General features: G+C 41.9%; 1 protein-coding gene across 2 annotated transcripts in view; it reads left to right on the top strand.

Annotated features, from left to right (window-relative positions):
* Positions 1-25,154, top strand: part of SH3RF2 (SH3 domain containing ring finger 2) — a 98,149-nt gene extending 72,995 nt beyond the window's left edge. For both annotated transcript variants that reach the window (XM_063120659.1, XM_063120658.1), the window contains exons 6-10: positions 8,003-8,097; positions 9,044-9,214; positions 18,730-18,965; positions 22,563-22,918; positions 24,586-25,154. In XM_063120659.1, coding sequence (XP_062976729.1) covers positions 8,003-8,097; positions 9,044-9,214; positions 18,730-18,965; positions 22,563-22,918; positions 24,586-24,867 — 1,140 coding nt within the window. In that variant the 3' untranslated portion in view covers positions 24,868-25,154. The remainder of the gene's footprint in view (positions 1-8,002; positions 8,098-9,043; positions 9,215-18,729; positions 18,966-22,562; positions 22,919-24,585) is intronic.
* Positions 25,155-25,878: the final 724 nt, after the last annotated feature.

The following is a 25,878-nucleotide window of genomic DNA, read 5'->3' as shown; positions in this document are numbered from 1 at the left end:
GGGACAAATGACTCATTACATACAGCATAACAAAGCCCCGGCCTTTCCTTTTTTTAACTGAAAAGCAGCTGGGGGAATTTTGAGTGGAAAAGTAGCCACCTTAGAAAGGTTAAGCATCTCCCTTTCCTTGCCGCATCTCTCCTCAAAACTGAAGGTTCTGGTAAAGAGAATTTGGGCTTTAATTAATACATGCAGTTGTGTGCAACATGTAATTTAGCCTTGAGCCTATTTTAGGAAGGATTTAAGCCAAATAAAGACAACTGTCAGAACCAAATTATTTTTCCTCCCATTTATCCAATTGGAGAGTAACCTGGCAATCTGTAACCCCATCACATGCAACTCATTCATTAACATGAAGGGGGGCAAGGTTGTAGTGGCAGGGAAGCTCTATCCTTCATCTTCACACATTCAGCTGTAGAGAGCCTGAGGTGTGTACAACTAGAAGCCAGTGGCCTGGTTCACACACAACACTAACCCATGGTATGGGTAGTTGAATCATGAGTTATCATGATGTGTGAATGCAGCTGTGCTAACAAACCATGGTTTGCTAACCATGAACAACCCAAAAAGAGAACCCATGGATTGTTGTTGGGTTGTGAAAGGGTGACCATTTGACCGGATTTGCCCGGATCTGTCCAGGTTTTTGATGGCAAATCCGGGAGGGGGAGGGGAAATCCGGATTCTTTTTTCCCCAAAGAGCAGCTCTAACGGGAATTAACAAAAATGCTTATAACTCCGTCATTTTTTAAGATAAAGACATGAAACTTGGCACAATGGTAGATCTTAGGAAGGGCTTTAGTCATACCAAATTTGAAACAGATCCGTTCATCCATTGATTTTTTAGGAATTGTTTAAAAATTGATTTTTTAAAATTATTTTTTAAATTGTCAATTTTAAAGATAAAGAGATGAAACTTTGCACCATGAAAGGATTTAGGTAGAGCTTTAGCCACACCAAATTTGAAACAGATCTGTTCATCCATTGATTTTTTTTAGGAATTTTTAAAAAATTTAGGTTTTAAAATTATTATTTTTAAAATCGTCATTTTTAAAGATAAGGAGATGAAACTTTGTACCATGATAGGATTTAGGTAGAGCTTTAGCCACACCAAATTTGAAACAGACCCATTCATCCATTGATTTTTTAGGAATTTTTTTAAAAAATGAGGTTTTAAAATTATTAATTTTTAAACTGTCATTTTTAAAGATAAAGAGCTGAAAGTTGGCACCATGATAGCTTTTAGGTAGAGCTTTAGCCTTACCAAATTTGAAACAGATCTGGGGCCAGTAGCAAACCCTGTTAACAACAACAGCAGCTTGCAATGAGTGAAGATACAGTCAGAAAAGATATTTGAGGGAAGGGGAGAATGTAACACACAGAGTATAGCAAAAGCTTCAAAGTACAGCAAAACCTACAAAAGTAGGAGTGAGTGAAGTTAATTTCAGGTACATTGAATCTCTCACTTGTTCTTTATTTCAGCGATTTTAACATTAAGATGTTATGTAGAACAGATTTGTCTTAAATGTGTGCTGTAAAATCAGACATGTGACCAAGGCTATGTTTGGGTGGGCACGCCCCCTTGGTACTGGACACGCCCCCTTGGGGGCGACCATGTCGTCCTCCTTTTTGGTTTCCAAAATATGGTCACCCTAGTTGTGAACTCTGGGTTGCCATCATGTGCAAAGCCAGAACTGTGTGGGATGTTCATGGGTTGTTTCACCAGGCTACTGAAGTGGTTGTCAAAAAAGCCACCTGCTCTACATAGTAGTACTTCAGCCCTGCAAAGCATTGTGGATACCAGGAAGGAGTGGGCAAAGGTGGAGGGAAACCCAGTGCTTGAATAAACAGAACTACAGTTTGCTCGATTGTCTCCCAGACCAATCCTGGATAAAGTAAACCATGGGCAAGTGTTATGAGCAAACCAGGCCGCTCTGTCCATGCAGTTTGAATCTTGGAAACGATCCGTCTCTCCACCCCCCACCCCACCCCACCCCCCAACATGTTCAATATATGTGTGAAGAGCCTTTCTGGGCTTCAGTTTGCTACTTCATTTGTCTGTCTACAACTTTACCAAGATTATTCAAAGCAGACTTTGCCTTGTCAAGGACATATATAGAAAATAATGTATTTGATTGGACAAATCTGCACTGTGAACAATCATTAGGCAAGCAACTATGTTTTATTATTATTATCTCTCCCCACCCTACACAGAGAGAGAGAGCATAGTGCTGGGAACTAAATCAAGGAGGGGTGGACAAGTTTGTTCTCATTATCAGGTTCTTAAGGGTACGAGTACCACACTGACCAAGTTCTGCTTAACGAAGCCTGATATACATTTCAATAGTAAATTGCATTTTTATGTGCTGAATCACGTCATCCTCTATTCAGAATTCATTGTAATAATCCTGGCTTTGAGTGGGTGTAGTTTTTTCTTCAACATTTATATGGCTTAAGCTTTCCTAAAGCTTAAGTTCACAAAACAAACAACTGCAGTTCATGAGATGAGTAATTGCTGAGGCCCTCTAGTTATCTGCTAAAGGGCAACATTGGTGGTATCCTTTATGGTTTTATACAACCGACTTTTCAGCTGTATTTCCTGGGAAATTTATATTTGATTTAGCTTCATCTCAGAGACCCGAACCTGCCTGTGCCTTCTCTGATAAGTTAACTGTACTGTTCAGTGACCATTCTTCTTTCAAGGCAGGCAAGCAACATCAGTTATCTGTTAAAAGCCAATAAAAGTCCTAGCTAGTTTAGCAGATGGTGCTAGCAGTGGGATAAATACAGATAAGAAAATGAGTGACATGACCGCTTGGCTTGATGACCCCTATCTACTGCTTCTGTGCAAATAAAGAGTGGAACGTTCTGGTTGGGCTAGAGTTTCTTTTTCTCTCCTTCTGTGTTTCTCAAGAACCATGATGCAAATATAGGTCCCATTGAGGGTATCCTTGTGAGAAATCACCAGTTTAATGGCTGCCCCCCCTTTTCATATGTTTTAATGTGATTTTAGATTGTAAGCCTCTAGGCAGGGTATCGCTGATTTATTTGTATGTTTTGTACAGCACCAAGTACATTGTTGGTGCTATATAAATAAATAAATAAATAAATAAATAAATAAATAAAGTAGCAAAAGGGCAGGCAAGTTCACACATTGTGTCCCTTGTGGGAGTGGGCTTCCGTCCCCTGTGGAAGTGATCTGTTCATGTGAGCAATGCAAGATGGGGTTTGGGATTCATGAAATGTCTGCAGTAGGGCTGGCCCTATCATTAGGCAGAATAAGGAACTCACCTCAAGCAGCAGTTGCTGCAGTTGGGGGGGGGGAAGCAAGGAGTGATGGCAAGATGTTAGAAGACAGAGCTGTGCCAGTTCCTACTAAGCTACACTGCTGACCTCAGGTATGGTGGAGGAAGCTGCCATGTCACTGGTGTTAAATTAAGACTCAATAGCAGTGTAGTTGACTTCTGTACATGGAAATGGAGAGGGCGCCTTCTTGTCATTTGTCTCAGGCAGCCAAATGTCTTGGATGGGTCCTGTTCTGCAGCCATGGAAGGGTACCTTAAAGAGCGTAGAATGCGGTTCACTTATATTTTCATGCGAAGAGTAATTTCTCCCACGTGTTTCTTAAGGGCAGCACCACCCATCAGAGTCTTGTTGTTTACTTTTTCCATGGAAGTAATGTTTGTCTCTATGGTACCAGCCTAAAATCTGTCTCCTGGTCATACCAAAGTGTGATGATGGGCCAAATTCAATTTTGGAGTGCTTCCAAAGGTGCATCAGGCTGAAGAGAAAGGGGATGAGGTCTAAAAGTACAAAAATACTGGCATATTGAAGCTTAAAGAACTTACTGCCAGTAACTAAGGCCCTTTCTACACCTAAGGAGGTAGAGGACGGGAGGGGGAGGATCATGGATTTGCCTGCTTCTGTGATCATCCCTGGGTGTCCAAATGGAAGCACAATGTCCCAGAAGGGAAGAGGGACGTCACACCCATCATCCCCACCATTTTTTTTTTAAAGAGGCAGGAGCCGGGAGCGCAATTGTGCTCCAGTGAAACGTGAATAAACAAAAACAAAAAGCCCGACCCCGCTCCCCCCCCCGATGTCCCTGGACTCCCCCCGGCCTGGCTCCTTCCTCTGCTCAACCCCACCAGAATGGGCACCCACACTTCCCATGGTCCTTGGGATTGTCCCAGGAAAATGGAGGGGTCATCCCTGCCTGCTCCCAGGATCCCCTGTGCATCATTTAGAAGCACAGGGAGAACCCAAGGATGACCCTGGGGAAAATCCATGGTGTGGAAAGCCACTAAGTCTTAGAGGGGCATCTCAGCCTTTTAGAATGGGGGAGGGGGCTTCACAAAAGCCAGGAAGCTTGGTGGTTGGGAGAAAAGGGGGAACTCTGGAGACCTGAAGATGGCACCCGGAACTGGGGTTCCCCACACTGCTTTACACTGAATCCCACTAGTCCTATTTAGCCCAGTATTATTTTGGGCTAGATAGACTTGCTAATTGTAATTCGAAATGCCAAGGAGTGAAACTGTAAGCTTCTTCAACCTCTGCACTATGGCTTTTACAACATAAGACTTGTTGATGCTGCCATTGCAGCTTTTGTGTGATGGCTGCCATTAGTTATGGTCACACATTTGGACCAGCAGCGTTAAGCACAGAAAGAGGCAATGATCCTGCATAGCCAACTTGCACAAAATGGGTGACAATATAATCTGCAATAATGATAACATGGATGCACCCTGAAATACTAAGACATTTTCTTCCCCGATGAAAAGCAGTTCTCTGTTACTAGCATTCGAAAGCCATCTTGATAATCATTTCAACATAAGACAGTTTCTGCTTATTTGCCATCAATGTGCCTAAACTCCTTCCGTACTGTGAATCCACTATATTTCACAATGGATGATCTTCAGTAAGAAGCTATTGAGGAATATGGGGTGAGAAAGGGCTGCCTCTTCCTTTTAACGGCTGTACAGCTGAATAAGCACTAGAAGCTGAAGAACGCAATATAATGGATGTGTGGGAATTTTGTTGCCTTAACCCCTGTCGATTACAAAATGTTTTGCAGCCTAGAAAAATGTGGGCTGCTAAATATGGTGGACTTGCTTGCTGGGTCCCACAATGTTTCCTTAAGCATTAGAATTTACACTTGACATAAGGCTGGAATGGGAGGGTTGAAACCCATCAGAAATGGAGGAAGGGAGGACAACCAGAGTTGCTTTCCCTCAACTTCAGTTGCAATAACCTATCATTGGTTAGGGCCTTCTTTTAATGTACTCTTTAATTTCAAGATAGCAGGGTGAAAGAATGAAAAGAAGATAAACAAGGCATCTACTTTGGATGAAAAGGCAGTTGTGTTGGCAGAGTTTATGTAGCCTACAAGATAAATGCACTTTTCTCTGAGTTTCCTGTTGGGATTCAAAGAGCACCTTTTCTTTCTTTCTTTCTTTCTTTCTTTCTTTTCAACATTTATGTTTCTAGCTCTTATTTATACTAATATTGCAGGTACTTAGAAATCACCATTTTTAAAAGGAACCTTACATTTTGTTCAGCCACTCCTAGCTTTTAGATCAACATCATAAAGCATCTGAGATCTTAGCACTTCTTTTGTCATATTTTCAAGAAGTAGCATCAGACCCTTGGTCACGTGAGGTAATGGTTCTCCTATATTCAGCACTGGTTAGGCCTCAAATTGAATATTGCATCCAGTTCTGGGCACCAGACTTCAAGAATCGATGCAGACAAGCTGGAGTGTGTTCAGAAGAGGGCAATGAGGATGATCAGGGGTCTGGAAACAAAGCCCTATGAGGAGAGACTGAAAGAACAGGGCATGTTTAGCCTGAAGAAGAGAAAATTGAGGGGAGACATGATAGCACTCTTCAAATACTTGAAAGGTTGTCATACAGAGGAGGGCCAGGATCTCTTCTCAATCATCCCAGAGTGCAGGACATGGAATAATGGGCTCAAGTTAGGGGAAACCAGATTCCAGCTGGACATCAGAAAAAACTTCCTGACTGTTACAGCAGTACGACAATGGAACCAATGACCTAGGGCGGTCATGGGCTCTCCCACACTAGAGGTATTCAAGAGGCAGCTGGACAACCATCTGTCAGGGATACCTTAAAGTGAATTCCTGCATTGAGCAGGGGGTTGGACTCGATGGCCTTATAGGCCCCTTCCAACTCTACTATTCTATGACAGCTGGTTGAACACTCATCTGGAGAGAAGAAATGTGTTCCAGTTTCCATTATATGTCTTTTTTCGTCTTAATTTTCCAATGTAAAAAAAAAATGGCCATCACTCTCTGGGTCAGGATATATTTTCTTCTCAGTATTTGATCAAAATCCCTACTCCCAGGCTTAAAATAAGGGTGTCAAACCTCTTTCATACATTGCTTTATTCAAAATAAATAGTACATGTAATGCAGGACAGAAAGTACTTCGCACAACACTGTTAAATTTATAGCTTAGGTGGCTTTAAAGGGGGATTAAACAAATGAAGGGAGAATAGTCATGATGGGTATGTGGAATGTCTAGGATCAGAGGCAAAATGTTTCAGAACCCCCGTTGCTGGAGAGAACAGCAGGAAATGGTTAATGCCTTCAGGTCCACCTTTGGGGCTTCCCAAAGGCACCTGGTTGGCCACTGTGATCTCCAACAGAAGAAAGTGCAAGATAATCGAAGAAAGAACAGCTAGGGAAACATAGCAGATTTTTCAGGAAGTTGGCAGGGCACAACTGGGCTCCAAAGACACATAGATTGAGATTTACATTGACCCAGAGAAGGCAATTCCCAGCGTATCTGAGACATCTCCAAAATGATGGGGAATGTTCAGCAACCTATCTAGAAATTGTAGTTCCACAATCTGGTTGCTGTGATAGAAAAGGCCCTGTTACATGAGTATCTGTTGTTGTTGTTGTTGTTGTGATTACATTTATATCCCACCTTTTTTCCTATTGCAAGAAACCGAAGGCAGCTTACATGGGCCTCCTCCTCTCTAATTTTATCCTCACAACAACCCTGTGAGGTAGGTTAGGCTGACAGACAGTGACTGGCTCAAAGACATGCACTGAGCTTCATGGCCGAATGGGGACTAGAACCCGGATGTCCCGAGTCCCAGTTCAGCACCCTAACCAACACTCAATTTTCTTCATATCACCAAGAGTCAGGATTAGTTGGACTGAAGAGACTACTATATCCCATAATCTACAACAGACATCTCCAAACTTGTACCCTCCAGATGTTTTGGACTACCTCCTATTGTCCCTGCCCATTGCTCATACTGGCTGGGCCTGATGAGGGTTGTAGTCTAGAACATCTAGGTGGGACAAGGTTGGGGAGGCTGATATACCTCTTTGCAAGGACAACAAATTTGCACTCCAACTCAGTGACAGATATTGAGGCTCTTTCATATGTTAAATGTTTGCAACAAGTAAGGTGGGGGTCTGCCATTGTGCCCTCTACACATTCATTGAAAAGAGCAGTGAAAAGGACGTTCATCACACGTAAATCCCATTGAAAATGGGACTAAAATGCTTAGTTAAATGCAAAAGAACTCTGGAATTAAGTGACAAGCAGGCTTTGCTGCCTTATTTCTTAAGAGTTGCAAGTTATAGCAAAACATGGAGGATGCTTAGTCCTGTGCTTAATAACTGTGGCAACCCAGAGGATGTACATATGTGATCAGTGTGGGTGATAGATTGGGATCTTAAGGGATGCCACATTTTAAGTCTCTCAGGGATGTCCAATAATCATCCCTCCTCATCACTGACTGACAAGCAAACCAGTCCAACATGTTCATTGCTACACTGGTGACTACGTTTTTTAAAGTTCCGTTTACATATTTGGCCATATGGACAGCATAGTGAATCAGTTCTACTAATGAGGTAAATGAGGTATCCATTTAACATAATATTCTGCTTTGCCTAGATGTCAGACACATTTCCTCTGAAGGGAGAATCTAATGGCCCTCATCTGAATTCTTTTCTTCTCATTTACAGGTCAGCGCCTCTTATTACTCTGCACCTGCATCCATGGGACAGTCTACGGCCATTGTCACCCTTCCCCATTTACAGCAACACCTGTCGGTGAATATGTACGTAAACTAAATCCTTATTCGTTATGTGGGGAGGGCATTTTGCTAGGGCTAGAGATGTTGTTTCTTAGCAACCGTAGCACATGCTGTTATATTTTCATCCCAGCCTGGAATAAAGGCTGGGCCAGACCTCCCTGAACCGAGTACAAAATGATATAAAACTTCGCATAAGTATAACATATTAGTTGCTGTTATTGAGATAGCCCTCTTTATGGAGGCAGTCCAGTCGGTTAATCTGCAATTTAAACTGGCTTCCGAGAATCTCGCATGAAAACAAAACAAAAACAAAAAAAAACAAGGGAAGACAGCTCCATTTAAATTCAGCTGCCAGAATTATTAGGCACAACAGTAAGTGTGATCACTTTCAAGTTGTAGGAAAATATTAATGATGTTTCTGAGGGAGCAATTTGGAACAGCTCATTACTGAAGTGTGCTGGTGCTGAACCTTAGGATACAATCTCCAACAGGCTTTGAAAGACATTCTGGGATACCACTGAACTATGCAGTTATTCTGCAAACAGCCTAATATTCTTTTGTATTGTTCATCAACACTCGTCCAATTTTGGGTGGGGTCCTCCACCTGCCCCTCTCCAGGGCCTTAGTATATTTCTGAATTCTGAATTTACTTCTTCAGTATTGTACACATTATAGCATCTCACATGGGAGGAGTAGCCCATACATTGTTATCCATTAAATCATCATTTGGGATGACTTGTCTGTTTATTAATCTGATTCAGTAGCCAGTGGGGCATTCTCACATTGTATGACAGAGGTGTTATTCGAAGAGGCCTCAGACACATTGCTTTTGGTGTAGCAAAAATCACAACAACCGTTCCCAGTGTGGTTTTAAAGCAGGTTGTTGTGTCATATCCTCATTATGTTCCATAAATGGAACTGCCTCCTCAGAGTACCTAGCAATGCTCTTTCATTCCTTATGATTTCTCAGGTGTGTGGCTTTGCACTCCTACACACCTCACGGTATGGAAGAACTCGAGTTGCAGAAAGGAGAAGGCATTCGTGTTTTGGGGAAACACCATGAAGGTTGGCTGAAAGGAGTATCGCTGGTCACAGGAAAAGTCGGGATCTTCCCAAGCCATTACGTTGCTCCACTTTTCAGGTTTGACTTATGATTCGTTTATGTCTATAGAGAGAAATGTATCTGCAGGTAAAACCAAAAACGTGCAATGGGGACTTTTCCACAGACTTTAATTGGCTCAATATGCATGGATAATGATTGGGTGGCAGAGCTGCCCACATGTAGTTTAGAAATGCTAAAGTTCCCCACCCCATTGTAGGATTCCATGCTTGGACTTTTATGTTCCTGGAATGAAGAAAAGGGTCACATATTATGGCTTCCTAACAATCATGTGATGTGCTTCTTCTTTTCCATAGCCTGAAATAAAAGTGGGCCCAGAGCTCCTAAAAAGAATGGTGCCTAGAAGAAATGAGGATGAATAGGAGCCCATTTCTATATAGTACCAGTATACAAAACTTATATAGGAAGTGTGTGTTTAGAGTACTCTGGCTATAAGGACAATCCCCTCTGTGACTACTCATATATGTAGTCACATATTGTCCATATAGCCAGAGTACCCTACAAAACACCCAAAGGCCAGACCTCCCTGTTGTCCTGAACTGAAGAAAGAATTCCTATTTCTTCTTTTTCCAATGAATAGTATCCTCAATTAGTACAGTACCAAAATCCTAAGGAATCAGGCCACCCCAACTAATGATTAATTTTTATTTATTTATTCATTTATTTGTTTATTATATCTGTAATCTGCTCAATAACATATGTTTTCTGAGCAGATTACAAAAACTAAGAGGATAAAATACACTATAAAACCATAAAAGCTAAAATAATAAAAAGTAATACTAAACAACAAACAGCACAGAAATGAATATAAAGTATATAAAGCCATAAAATCTAGACAACTAAATTCTAAAATGTGGGGTGGGGGGAGAAAGGTCTTCTCATGGCATTGAAAAGATAACAATGTAGGTGCCAGGCAAGCCTCCTTGGAGATGGCGTTCAGTAAACTGGGTGCCATAACTAAGAAGACCCTTTGTCTTGTAGCTACCTGCCTAAGTTCCTTCAGTGGGGCACCCAGAGGAGGGCCTCCCAAGACTACCTAAGGGTCCAATCAGTTACAATCATCAATCTAATACAAAGCAGCTTTGTCGTGGCTCAGCACCAGGCAAAAGGCAGGGCGAATTTTGTTTGTGGGAACATAGTACCCAGAGACCACAATGAGTTCATCCAAGAACTGGGTGAATGGTCAATTACACTTTATGCAGAATAATACTCGATATTCCATATATTTTGAAGGTGATTACGTAACCTTTATATGAGCTTTACTTACTCTCAACAATAGAGAGTCTTGTGGCCTTTTAAAGACTATCAATTTTATTATGGCATTTGTGGACTACAGTCCACTTCATCAGATGCATGAAGTGTTATCTTAACATGTAGATAGATATAAGTATAGACAGAGATATAATTATAAATACACATCATTGTGGGGGTGGTGAGAGGGAAATTAAATGCAGAAAGAACAGAAAGTAACAATTATGATTACCCCAGGCTGAAAGATGAAATATTTATTTATTTATTTATTTATTTATTTATTTATTTATTTATTTATTTATTTATTACATTTTTATACCGCCCAATAGCCAAAACTCTGTGGGCAGTTCATAAAAATTAAAACCATGAAAAGCATAATAAAACAAACAACAGTTTAAAAACACAAATACAAAATACAATATAAAAAGCACAACCAGGATAAAACCACACTGCAGAAATTGATATAGATTAAAATACAGAATTAAAACAGCAAAGTTTAAATTTAAGTTAAATTAGGTGTTAAAATACTGAGAAAATGGAAAGGCCTTCAGCTGGCAACAGAAGGAATACAATGTAGGCACCAGGTGAACCTCTCTGGGGAACTCATTCAACAGCCGGGGTGCCACAGCAGAGAAGGCCCTCCTCCTAGTAGCCACTTGCCTCACTTCCTTTGGCAGGGGCTCACGGAGAATGACCCCTGTGGATGATCTTAAGGTCCGGGCAGGTACATATGGGAGGAGGCGTTCCTTCAAATAACCTGGCCCCAAGCCATTTAGGGCTTTGGATGCTAGTACCAGCACTTTGAATCAGGCCTGGACCTGGACTGGCAGCCAATGAAGTTGTAAAAGGACTGGTGTGATGTGGTCTTGCTGGCCAGTCCCTGTTAGTAAACGGGCTGCCCTGTTTTGTACCAGCTGTACAAACCGGACCGTTTTCAAAGGCCGCCCCACATATAACGCATTGCAGTTATCCATACAAGAGGTTATCAGAGCATGGATAACTGTAGCTAGGCTATCTCTGTCCAGATAAGGACGCAGTTGGTATATCAACCTAAGCTGATAAAAGGTGTTCTTTGCCACTGAGTTCACCTGTGCCTCAAGTGACAGTTCTGGATCCAAGAGCACCCGCAAGCTACAGACCCAATCCTTTAGAGAGAATGTAACCCCGTCCAGAACAGTAGTTACTAGTGGTTACTACTAGCATTAGTACTATTACTAGCAGCCAATGGAATTACAGAAGCTGCCATAGACCCTTTAAAGCAGCTGTGCAGGGTTACTGTCACCCAGTAATGCAGTAGAGACAGATTGGACAAAAGGAAGTACCATTTCACATTGTATATTGTTAATCTATGGCATTCACTACCACAGGATGTGGTGATTGGCAGTAACTTTCATAGCTTCAGAATAAGGCTAAACAAATTAATGGATAATGGATGTTGTACCTTTATAGCTTTAGTCACTTCCCAGTTTGTTTTTCAGAATTTTGAAGTCCCTGGTAGAAAGGAAGGGAAGGAGAAATAAGTAGAGAGAGAAATAAAATGGAAGAGAGAAAGAAACATCACAAACTGAAAGAAACAAAGAAATCACATGTGTCCAAGCTTTGCCTACTGTGTCCTCCTTGCCTGGAACAAGATAAATTAACTGGCCTATCAGTGGTTATTAGCCATGATAGCTAGATAGAACTTCATGTTCAGGGGCAGCTTACCACAGAATACCAGATCCTGGAAGGAACACAGTAGAGAAGAGCCCTACTTATAGGATGCCCAGAGGAATCACTCTTGGAAACATGTTGTTGGACTAAATGGAGCCTCCATCTGATCTAAGATGGCACTTCATATGTTCTCATTGGGGGGAGGGGGGGATAGCAAAACCTTTCCAAAAAAACCACCCGGCCTTTGTCAATCTGGTGACCTCCAGCTGTTTTAGACTTAAGCTTCCATCAACTCCAGCCAATATGGCCAATGGTAGTTGTAGTCCAAAACATCTGGACGGTGCCAGCTTGAGGAAGGATACTCTAAACAAATAAACATGCTAAAATATGCAAACTAACACATTAAAATAAATGCCAAAACCAATCAGAAATCATTACATGGAGTCTGTTATCTTTGCTGATACCTTGAATTAGATTAAAGGAAGGCATAGAAATATTTTCTATATATTTTTGTTCCCCCAAAGGGACAGATAATTGCAATAAATAGTAACTTAGGAAAGTTCTCAGTTTCAGCCTGTTGGACTCCTAAAAATTAACTGTGGATTGTTGTAGCTTCCAATAGCTCTTATTATGGGTTAGATATGGATGGATATATGACAGAGTGCTGGGCAAGGATGAACAATTGAAGGCCTGTGAGGATACATCCCCAGATCATTGAACTCTGCTTTCCTGTGAAATCACAACAAAATAACACAGCTCTCTCTCGCTCTCTCATGGTACTCTGAACATATTTAGGAAACTTGAGTGCCATGGTAAAAGGTGAATTGTCGAATCAAATCCAAGGAAGTGAAGAGATGGCATGGAGAAGAAATAAGGGAGGAATTTTTTTTAATGGAGAAATCAATATATTTCTAAATAGGGATTAGAGAACTCGTGGGGTGCTCACCGCACAAGTTCACCGAGCACTACTCAATCGGACCTGTTCTGGGAGCTGGGCCGGCCGAGCCTTCAGCAATGCACACTTTCCAGGGCCTCTGGAAAGTGCACAATTCCCCTGGCACCCTAGAGGAATTGTGCATTTTCCCAAGGCCCTGGAAAGTGTGCTTTGCCTCCCCCACCCCACTCCATGACAATCGTTGCCTTAACGATTGTTATTGTAAAGCGTTATTGTAAAGTGTTATTGTGAACCGCCCAGAGAGCTTCGGCTATTGGGCGGTATAGAAATGTAATAAATAAATAAATAAAATTGTAAAGCGCCTCGATGCCAGAAATGGTGAGGCGGCACTATAAAAATGCTTTAAATAAATAAATAAATAAATAAATAAATAAAATTAATGGCTTTCTTAATCTAAAATACCTATAAGACCATTATTGGCTTGTGGGGGAGGGGAGACACAATTCCCCTCCCCCACTGTGTTAATGGTGGCCGAAGGGGAAAGGACAAAGGGCGTGTGTCTGGAGTCCTGCCTGGACCTGCACCCACTTTGTCCTACAGCCACCGATGGGGTGAAAATCCACCGGGCACATCTGTCGGAGCCCAGGATATGAGGGCATCCGCTACCCTTGCAGGCCCAGGAAGATTTTCATCCCATCGCTATTTCTAAATCAGTATCCCAACGAAAACTGTGACATGGACTTTCAACCAATGCTTGAAAGGCTTCTTCTTAATAGTAAACAAAATTCTGCCTGCCATCATCGTAAACTGACAAGTGAAAAACACACAGATTACCTACATGGAGATCAGCCATATAGAAAATACAGTCATTTATATTTCAGCAAAGTCATATAAGTTTTTTCGAGGTGGTAGTGGGAAAATGGACATAGTTGGGCAGAGTGAAGCCATTAACATCTACGTTTGGGTATCTTTCCCACCACCACCACCACCACGATCCTCCTAGAAGCTGATGCTTAGCTATAGCCTGGATGTTTGAGAATTTTATTGCTATCACATTTTAATGTAGAATTACGAAATTATCCCTTCCTGATCTTAAGTGTGAATCAGAATGCAGTTTATCCTTGTAATCCATATGTTTCTGGCATTTGCGATGCAATTCATTCAGTTTATGAGTCACCCTAAACCCAGAGGGTGATATTAAAAACGAAAACAATAAAACCAATGGTAAAAATAATAATAATGATCTGGCAGGTCATAGCTCTGAATGCAGCCTTGGAGATGAAGGGAATCTGCGATATCCTATGGCCCCAGAACACCTCCAAAGGACCTAAAATTGCTCTTTAAAAGAATTTAAGAGCAACATCAATACTTTAAAATACTCTTTAAAGGAGAAATAAATACCAAAGCAGTTAAAGCATGCAAAAGTGTTATTCTAAAACATAGCTGGCCATAGACTCCTCCCCTGCCCCAATGATGGGATTTCAGTCATCTATGTCCCTCATAGATCAGTTTTATAGACACAAATGCAAAGTTGCACAATTGTGAAATTTTTAAAGAGATGTACAGTTTTACAGAACACCGTACAAATAAAAAACAAAACCTGCCACTAAGTAGATAATAGTCTTGTTCAATGCCTAACCATCTTTTGTGCCAGGCAGAATGCACAATGGCTACAGGGGAAAGGAAAGACACTCTTGGCCAGTGCATCTCCACCATGACAGCGGAACGAAGAGTTACTTTGGATGAGGGATGGATGAGGATTTTATTTTGGGCCATTCTTGACAAGAACTTAGCAAAAGCCACACATTTCTTCAGAACCGGGACAGAAATGCACCAGATCTTAAAAAATTCGAACATGGGAGGAGGCAAAACTGACAGATTTGTCCATCCCAAGTTTGCATGGTTCTCTCCATGTACCTTGACTGGAGGATCACTTGTCGTTTTTCAGAATAATGTAGCTTGAGAATAGTGAGATGGTTGTCATCAACCACAGCCATAAAGTTTGTACAACCTTAAGATGTTGTAATCCTTGATAATATTATGAACTATAGGAAAACTGAGTGAAAAATGCCAGGTTTTAGTTTGCTGTCAGAGATATAGAATGCTCTAGCAGAAACCTAACTGCCCTTGTTATTGCTTTTTACTGAAGACACACTTACTCATTTCTTCCCTTGCTTATATTTTACCATGTTAGATTGCAGCGCTTAAATTGGAGACACCAATGCCACTTTGGGCCCAGAATTATTCCTTCTGATATCCACTAAAACCCTCACATTAAGGAGAGCCAGTGATTATTCTTCATCTCTCTGCCTCATTTCTCCATGATTTGGCCTCAGATAATGCCATGGCCCCACCTCACCCATAATCTGAACAAACAAACAATCAAAAGCATAGCCCAGAGACATCGGAAGTAGCTTCATAAAATACCTCAGTCATGAACACCAACTTTAAGCCTTGCTGTTGTGTGTCTTCCTTTGGAAATCGCCTCATAATAAATTGATGCCTTGGTTATTTTGATGAATCACTGCCCCATTATTAAACCATAAATCATTTTTTCAAAGCACAGAACAGGCAGGGGAAGATAACAAAAAGAGCCAGGAGTCGCTGCTTCCCACCCCCCTCTCTCAGAGGAGTTGGCACAGACGCTTCTCCATGGCTCAGGTTCCAAGAAAATTAGGAGCACTTAGGAAGGTTATTTAAGCACCCTGTTCATGTGGAAGATTGATGGCCTTCTCAGCAATTTAACGGATTTAGGTGAAAGAGCTATGCAGCCTCGTCAGCCTCACAGATGGGGGAAGAAATAATCGGAAGTGACAGCGACACACATTGGGGAGGGGATAAAAAACCTCAGCTGGGTAAATGGGATTACAAATAGCAAAAGAGTAGAAAAACTCCCTCGAACTTTTCCTTCAGGTTCGCTGCTTTCCTTAGTGTCCCATCAGGAAGTCTATTTGAGTTTAAAAGCTTCCTCAGCCACTCAGGCAGTTCAGGAGAATCAGTAGGGTACAGCTCATTGTTTTCGCCTATGAGAAAGCACAGCTGGGGTGTTTTTTCTTCCCCCGCCATGAAATTTTAACAGTAAAAAGAGCAGCCATTTATAAAATGAAGTAAGATTAATTTACCAAGGCTAATTTGCTCCTGAGTGGTGCTCTCCTCTTTGAAAAACAAATGCTTTGCTTTATGACAGCTTGAATCCAACGCACACGAGCTCACGTTTGCGGCAACAATAAAGAGGTGGACAATGATATTACATTGAACTACTGTCATAATCTTTATTATATTCAGTCACTTAAAGATCAGATGGGGCTCCTTTTTTGAGTATGGAGCATTCCCTAGTCTCTGCAACTGAGACTGGTTGTTCGTACCATGTGTGGCTGTCTTTCTGGTGTTGCACTCCAGCTTGAGTTTAAAGTCTTGAGCTTTGTGGGATGCTTAGGCTGTGAGCAGGTACTATCTTCAGCAGCTGCCAAGATCAACTGACCAGCCCTTGCTCCACTGTTCTGCCCACTAATCAAATACAGGCACCTCCCCCTCCTTGAGAGAGCCCCTTCTGGCCCTGGGTCACTAGCAGGAGCACATCTCCAGTTTATTGGCTTTATTGTCAAACCCACCCACCCACACACACACACACACACACACACTTACTGTCCCACCTGCCACAAGAAGGGGCTCAGCTTTTGTTTGACTCCCTTCATACACTCACTTGACCTAGTAATGAAGACTGCAATGCCCTTGGCCCACGAGGGAAATGTGGGTGCCATCAACCTGAAACAGATGAGCATCCCCTCAAGTGAAGCCTGGCTGCCTGGTGGTTTAGCCCCACAAACAAGGCAAATTTATCCCTATTTTCACCCCTTGTTTACAGCAGAGGGTCTTTTGGCTCCACAACAACTCTGACTCAGAGGCATTGCTATCCATATAATCTTTATATCAAGGGACAGTTTCTTCATGTCATGAAGACAGAGGTGATGCTGAAGACCAGATATTTTTCCAAGGACATTCTCCCCAAGGTGAATGACCAGTATCTGCAGTGGGGCTATCATCACAGTCAATTCAATAAAACAACATCAAGGTATTCCACTGCATGCCCCTCTTACCAAACCATCTGATGGCAGCTGGATCACCAATACCAAGGAAAGCATATGGATTCGTGGTGGCCACATGTTTCTCTTCCTAAAAACGGGTGCTGAGATTGCAGGTTCAAATGCCCCATAGTGGTACCCTGAAACAGAGATACTAGTCAATGTAAGCCTCCAATGGCATTGTCTGCGAGGGGTACAGCCCTTCTTCCAGATATCTCTTGAACCCTGCACTCTTCTGTCTTCCTTATGTAGCCCCTACAGGTGTCTGAGTGCCATTTTGCCACCTTTCCCATTTCCACTGCAGAATTGACCACATAATGGCTAAGGACACCTGGGACCTCTTTCAGCTGCTGCAGTGCTCCCCATTTCCTGATAACAAGTGCCACAGTTCGGGGTTTTTTTTTCATTTTTTATCTACTTTCCTGCCATATTATATTCCAATAGACAGAATAAATCCTGCAGCTGCTCTCCTGCTCACCTCTCTATACAAACCCGAAAACATGAAATTAGCTCTGGATGTGTTTGCACATACTTATTACCTTCACTACATTTCTCCCTCCCTGGAGTTTTATTTCCGAGTTATTTACTTTGCTACTGATTCATTTGTACATAAAAAAGACTGTCTACATTATTTACTCTTCTCCCCAGTTCCTATTATCTAGCATTTCTTGCTCTCAGGTAAATACCTGCCAATGTCAGAAAATGGCAATGGGAGAGACAAGCCCCACTACCACCTCCACTCAAACCATCACCCCATGCCTGCCAGACAGACAGCCCAGTGGCTATGTTTCTTTTGTCACTATGTATACACCATTAGAAAAATGGTCACTGGGTTGGATCCAGATTTAGGTGTTTGCAACTGGGCTGGTGGGAGAAGATTTCCCCATCCCCCCGTCCCCGTGGCAGCCTCTCTTGCCCCCTGAAAATGTGACACTGAGGGTCAGGAGCAAGTGGACAAAATGACAAGGAACATTGCAGCTGGCTTAGAGAACCAGCAGGGACGAGAGCACTAGTGTCAGGCATTGTGGCATCAATGACAGGAGAGCAAAGCCAACCGTTAAGATCACATTTTAAAACCTGGTGATTTGTTCAGAATAGTAGAGCTGTTGTCAGTCATGCAAGCACTGGAAGCTTTTCCCCCAGTCACTGAATGCTCAGCCCACAGAAACATTTTTGCTCTTGGTTTGAACCAGAATGGTAAGTAATTGCGGGAGATATTCTTGAACTCTTAACATTCTGATTTGCGATACAAATGCCCCTTTGTTATGTGCAGTTTATAATAATAGGGCCATATATATAATTAAAAGATGATGTGAGTATTGTTTTATTTTGGAGGAACACAGCCTCTGTCATTAATATTGCTGTCATGGAATTCTGGCACCGCGGTGTTAAAAGAGAATTCTGGAGTTTGATCAGCAACATGGAAAAAGATTAAAATGCAAGATTAAAAAGAAATAGAAAGAACTTTGATTTCAGAACGTATGAATGCTTGATTGCATATGTTGACTGGGTTTGGTTTTTTTTCTCATCGTATAACAAACCTCCTGGATCTGAATTGTGCAGCTGTGTTTGCTCTCTAACCATCTGAAATTAGATTCTCTCTGTCTCACTCCTTCCTTCCCACCCTCTCTCCCTTTTATTTGCCTCTCCTAAAGCAGGAAGTCCTCAAGCTTCTCTGATGCGAGGGTGCCTTCCCTCTATGCGACTTGGACGTTATCCACTTCCTCACTTACGTCCCAGGGAAGCATCTCAGAGAACGGCCCAAGGCAAAGCAGGCCTTTGAAATCTGCCTCCATGCCCACATCTTTGGCCTCACCGGTGAGGAATCTCTCTGTGCCAAATGCCTCAGGGCAAGCAGCGTCACAGAGGAGAGGACGTGGCAGCAGTAGGAAGAGTAAGTCCTGGTGAGAGAGGAGAGATGTGAACCCGTTCCCAAGTGGCAGAGAAATGACTAGAAGCCTTTAATTAGCACACTGAAACTCAGAGCTGATGCAATGAACATAAATGCTCAGCTAAGCCTCCTGAAGAGCTGCAAACCTGATTGCATGCAGACAGCTGAATTGAAAGTCTGCCTTGCCAAAGGCATGGATGTACTAGCTACAGCCTTAGACAATCAAAAAAAATGTGTGACGGGATTAATTGTTCAGACGCTATCTAGAGATACATTTTTATGTCTTCAGAAATCCAAGCTGAAGTTGTAAATCTCAATGGCTTTTTCAGAATCTGCGTTAATTCTTCTCTCTCATTAAGTGAAACTGAGGTTGTGGAGATAAAGAAGAAGCTTTGGCAGCAACTTCGCAAATTTGCTGTCGTGTAGTTATTTGGGGTTCACCAAAGTCTCAACAGAGCAGTGTTTACTCTGCAAAGGTATCCAAAATGTTAATCTTTATATAGAATGGTGTTGGCACTAAACAATCTGATAGTACACCAAAGCATTTGGATGACAATAGTAACTATCATTATTTATATAGCACCATTATTGTACCTGGTACTTTACAGTGTAATAGAGCCACACATTCATTTCAGAACAAGGGAAAAATTGGTTCACTTGGGCCCATTTGGTTCAGTTTTCATTCATTCCAAATAGTGCTAGGCCGAATCCTGCCCCCTATTTTCAGGAACTTTCTCCCTGCGAAAGAGGCATTGTTTTTTCTGCCTCTTTCACAGGGATGGGGGAGGGATTCAAAGAATTTTCTTCTAGAGGAGAGGGCCAGGGTTTCAACATGTGTAGCTGGTTGCTGAGGGGATTTCTTTTTTTTTTAAGTTTTTCAATATATATATATACACACACACACACACACTTAACTTGGCATTTGGAGGAGCCCAGCAATTCTAAGTGAATGCTATTGGAGACCAGGTGACGTTGTCCTCTCCAATAAGCACTCAGGAAGAACAATTGGGCTCCTGCAAGTGCCAGCAGTGTTTGAAAGAAAGAAAGAAAGAAAGAAAGAAAGAAAGAAAGAAAGAAAGAAAGAAAGAAAGAAAGAAGACCCCTCAACGACAGGCTACATTTAAAAAGTTATGTGTAAACCCTGTCACCTCCCCAAGGAAAAAAATCTCTGAAATTCTCACCTCTCCCAACCTCTTTTGCCTGAGTTTTCATTCCCACCCACCCCACACACATACACAAAATGCCAAAAATGGAATGATAGAAATTTTGGCCCAGCACTAATTCCAAAGCAATGAATGAAGAAAGGTGTGGATGAGTAGGAATTGGATTCCCATTCAGGACTCCAATTAGTACTCTTTTGCAGGGCTGTTATCAAGGATAGGCATGCTTGGACACCTATTGAAGGCCTCCACCCCAGCAGGAGCCCTCTAACCAAAGCCCCCTTCATCATTGAAACCTGTGGGTTTTTTACCTCCATTCACACTGATCCAGACAATGGTGGTGGTGAGAGGGAGAAGGAATAGATGCCAGGTATGCTTTAAGGTGGATTCCTACATTAAGCAAGGGGTTGGACTCGATGGCCTTATAGGCCAACTCTATAATTCTATGGTTCTATGCCCCTGCCCACTTTTTTACTAAGTGGTAGCAATGATGAGAAAGAGGATGAGGTGCAGTAAGAGCTGGTGGCAATGGCAGTGAGAAGATAGACTCACTGAGGGAGGGGCCTATTGAAGTGGTCTTGCCCAGTGCCCCTCCGAAACCTAGAGCCAGCTCTGGTCATTTGTACTCTTTGTGGGATGGCAGGTTCTTACATCTCTCCAGGGGCAGTATTCAGTGGCCACTCTTAGCACCTTTTTTTACCCACAATGCCCTGGGTGTTGTAGCATTCTGGGGGGAAATGGAAGCTGCCACTGGGCAGGGCACCATTTTTGTATGTGTGCTGGCTAACATTGTTCCCCACAGTGACCCAGGACAATGTAGTGTTGAGGGCACTGTGAGAAAATGAAATGGCAGCCACCAGGACTGGCTACTGAATTCAAATCTGCTGCAGGCAGCGGGGGGGGGGGGGGGGGGGAATGATAAGAAAAAAAGAAAAACACCAAAAACAATCATGAGTAACAAAACAAATGTGATCTCAACAAATGGATAATGACATGAATATAATTTCTATGAATAGATAATAAAATAAATGGTGTCTTTAATACCAGAAACAAATTGAGTAATGAAGCAAAACAAAATTCCATGCACACACCTGCAGAGTAACATAGGTTAAAAGATATGTCTATGTTTCGACAGTGAAAGACAACAACACGGAGGAAAGGAAAGGGATGCAAGGTTAATTGATAAATGTGAGCAAATGTGAACACTTACTTTGGCTTTATTTTAGTTGGAAGTCTTAGGGTCAATCCTATGTATGCTTAGATGGGGAAAAGGTCCTACAATTCCCAGCATTCCCTAACTGCAATATGTGGATTTAACAAGCATAGGATTGTGCCTTTAAAGGGTTTAAATCGAAGACTTCACTGCAAGACATGGATTTTGAGAAGGTAGTTGAAGGAAGGGGGCATCCTGCCTTGAACTGAATCAGACCGTGGGTCTATCTAGCCCAGTATGGTGGCAATGGTTCAGAAAGGAGTTGACAAGGTATTCAGAGAGGAGTTGACAAGGTATTCATAAATTTACCCAACCTCTACACCCCCAAAATGATGTCTAAAAACTACTGATAATTTTGAAGCCATGGAGGGGAAATGTTATTTTAGCTCTCCCTGTAAGATTCCCAGCATAGTTATTGCTTCCAAACATTATTATGATTATTGATCTAATTGTGTTTTACTGACAGATATTTAGAATGCTTGAAGTCATGCTCAATTTCTGAACATGTGACTGGAGTCACGGTATAATAATATGCCAAGAAAATGTGCATTCTTAACTGGGTTTTGTTCTATAGAGTCTGGTGTTTCTGGGTTTGTTCTGGTTAGATGCTGTAACAGCCAATGAATATAGTTCTAAAACCCTCATGTGAGGGAAATACCACAGGTTATCCTGCCACTGCTGCCAGTTGCAACAAAACCATGGCCGTGTTCAGAAGACACCTTAAACCATGGCTTTAACAACAGTGAAGAAGGCTTTTTGCTTTATTCACCATGGTTAAAGCCGTGGTTTAAGGTGTCTTCTGAACACAGCCCATCTGTGCACTGCTACTTGAGCTTCTTTTCACTGTGGATAGGAGGGGATGAGGAGCCTGGGTGGAACAGCCTTCCCCAATCTGGTGCCCTCTGGATGTGCTAGACTACAAACCCTACCATCCACAGACAGCAAGGGGGCAATTGGGTGGGCATGATGGGACTTGTAGATCAACACATCCTTTCTGCATGCAAAGCACGTGCACCACCAACTGCATTATAGCTCCCTTGCCACTGTCTCTTAGCCCTTAAAATTCTAGCAGTACATGGTATGGTGCCAATAAGCCTAAAGACTGAAATAGAGCTAAGGACTGCAGTTTTCTCCTATCCTTTTTGATATATGAATGTTCAGCAATTAACTGTTAAGGGTTTATTGTCCACCTTAACCCTCATCTCTTCCTGAATTCTGCCTCCCCAGATGGATCTTTACAGAAACCTTTGCAACCGGGAGCTCTTATGCCCTTCATCAGCTCCCTTAGGCGGACTCCTGCCACCCAAACACGACCCCAGCAATCTCCGATATATCAACCGATCTCCACTCTGCCCCGAGGAGCTGGCACGGCTGACACAGGAGCCAGGCTGAATTCCTCCCATGATTCTTCATTAGTGCAAGTGCCCCGAAGTGGAAGCAGCAGAGCTCCTTCTGTGTGTAGTTCTGTAATGTTGGACACCAAAGAATTACTGACAAAAAGCGAATTGAGTCTAAAGCCACCTGCATCTGCTCCACCCTCCATTTTGGTGAAACCAGACACCTCCAGAAACACCATGGAGAAGGTAACCAAGGAGTCTATTCAACATGCAGGGGTAGTTTTATATGTCAAAAGTTATGATTATGGAAATCCTTGAAAATGGTATTAGAGTTGCAGGATGGGACAAATCCCAGTCAATTTAAAACTGCATAGGGGTTAAGCCTATACCTGTTTTACGCTCTACCTGTATCATTCATGACTTCTCAAGGAATAGATCCCAAGTGGGTTACAACATCTTATTCTTATTAACACATCATCACCAGCTAGTGATGTTTTCTTCCAGCATACTAAATGTTTCCTTGCCACTATCTGTTACTTAAGGGGAAAGATCAACCATGTCTTTGTGGATTAAATTGGAAATATGGGAAATGTAGAAGTGACTTGTGATTGCCATAGGAAGTCTAGTGGTTAAACAGGGTAGCGCATGAAGACATCCTCCTTTTCCTATAGGTCAGGCTCTGGGTTGCAATTTTTTGATAGGCCCAGGCCAAAAGGAACTAGACGATACCAAATGTAGAGTGATAGGACAAAGGCAAAATAGTAATTACCAAGGGTGTGTTTCAGATTTGGTGAAATTCTAAATCAAAGCAGGCTGATTTGGAAAGATTTGGCAGTTGTCCAAATTGAAGCAGGGCTCCTCCAAAGTGGACCAAATCTGAATCCTCCAGAAGCTTCACTAGCTATTCAGATTCAGAGGTACACAGAGACTCTGGCAGTGTGTCAGAAGCAAATCAGGCTATTTTCTGAATTGTCTAAATTCAGGTACAACCCAAAACCTATGTTCTTAATACCCTAATAAGGACTAAGCATTTATATAGTATTTTTGAGGGTTCAAAACCCTTTGCATAGATTATTTCAGTGATCCTTACAAGAACCTGTAAGGTAGGCTAGTATTACTCCTATAATAAATCAGAAGAATGATGCATAATTATTTATTATTATTTATATATTTATATAACACCATCAATGTACATGGTGCTGTACATAGTAAAAGAATAAAAGGCCTCCTAAGGCCCAATGTCCTCGAGTGAAGATGAGGAAGATCCCTGAATCACCTCCTACATTTAAAAGAGTAAATGAAACCCCCTCCCCAAGGAGAAAATTATTTGAAATTCTTACCTTCCCAGACTCTTTCACTGGAGTTTTCATTTTGCCCCCTCCCCCACAAATTTCTGAAAATGGAAGAATAAAAATATTTGGTGCAGCACTACTTGCTCTCATCTAGAAGGGGAGTGCAGCATGGGCAGGTGGTTTGGGAAGGTCTGATTACTCTCTGCAAAGTCTCAACTAAAATGTCATTTGACTTTATGTTAGATGTTCCTTTCAAATAAACTCTGCTGTAAATGGATAGGTAATCTGCTGAGATTGTGGCAAACGTGACTAAACAGTGCTAACCATATAACCTCTAAAGTATAATATACTTTACAGAAATGTGTGCTCCTTCGTAAATAACTTCTGAGAATGCAGTTCTGTAAAAACCAGTATTCCACTAACACCTCTTTCAAATAGGTGGCAATGTGCCATTCCCCACAGCTTCAGAGATGATACTTTATGGGAGAGGAGGGCAAGTTATCATGCCTTCCACTACATTGCTTGGGAACTTCCCAAACTCTTTGGTGATCACAGAACAAAGACAGTGCTGCTGGCAGTCTTCCGGGCATAAAATAACTCCTGATATCTGTTCTATTTCAGCAAGTGAAAACAGTGAGATTTCAGAACTACAGCCCACCACCATCCAAGAGACACAGTTCTCTGTCTTCACCAAACCTCTCCAATGGCAAACCTGAGCAAGGAAGCGTTACAGAAGCCATGCAGCCAGAAGCAAACAAGAGCCCTGAAATGTCAGCTCTCTATTCCCACCGAATTATCTCTAGTCCAGTTCATCAAAGAAGGATGTCCCATCCTAAGACCTCATCACTGGACCTTTCTGGACAGTCAGGCTACCTGACCTTTCTGACAAAAAAAGAATTATAATAGCATTGCTGAGAACTGGAAAAGGTTCATCCTACTTAAATTGGTTCACTTTGGAAATTTGCTATCATTCTTTGTTTGTAAGCAAACAAACAAGAAGTACGGCAACTAGATATGCCGTGGATCTCAGGTCCAATCTGCCAATACCTTTAAAAAAGTTTACATCTCACAGAAGCGGTAGAACCCTCTTTTAGGAATCGACACAACCACTGATGATTACTGGGTACCATTTATCCCACATTTGTATGGAAGGGTCTTCTTTTGTGTGACTTTGATCTACAACTCAAAACTGCAAGCGTGTGTTGTGGGTGTGCATTTCTCTCCATATGCAAAGACTACCACAATGGCAATGTAGATCCAAATATGATTGGGGCGGAGGAAGAAAAATGATGAGTATGGAGGGCTATTCAAAAGCTATATTGCTCTAAGTAAGTTCCAGTACAGCACAACTGGAAGTAGCAAAGGGAAAACTGTCAGAAAAAAGATAGATTGCTTTGGTCTTCTCTATCTCAAACAATTTCACAGTGGATGAAACTGCACCTTTTCTTCCCCACCTTCTCTTTATAATTTGTTTAACTTCTCTGTTTGCATTTAAAGACTGGAATTTATATAAGGATTTGGAATGCGGGATGTTGGTTTTTTAAGAAATATACTGTTTCCCAGCTTCAAAGGCAGCCAATCAAAGGAGATCATGCAACACAACCCATCCACCAGATCTCCCCCATCATGTGTTTTGGATCCTGTTTCTATGGATCGGCTGATTGGAGTAATTATAGTAGACAACAGTAGCCCTATGATTGAAAAGCAAAACTAATTCTATGTCATTAAAAATATGAAATTGCGAATATTTTAAGATACAAGAAGCTCATAACATTGTCAGCCTATTTGGACAAATTCATGGCCAAAGACTGCACCCCTGTGTTGTGATTTACTTGGGAGCAAGCCTCATAGAGCCCAATGGGACTTACTTTTGAGAAAACAAACATAAAAGTGGGCTGTCATCTTAGAACTGAA

Source organism: Elgaria multicarinata, chromosome 3 (assembly GCF_023053635.1).
Source record: "Elgaria multicarinata webbii isolate HBS135686 ecotype San Diego chromosome 3, rElgMul1.1.pri, whole genome shotgun sequence".
Lineage (NCBI taxonomy): Eukaryota > Metazoa > Chordata > Lepidosauria > Squamata > Anguidae > Elgaria > Elgaria multicarinata.
Note: the sequence above shows the minus strand (reverse complement) of the source record. Positions and strands in the feature narration are given on the sequence as shown.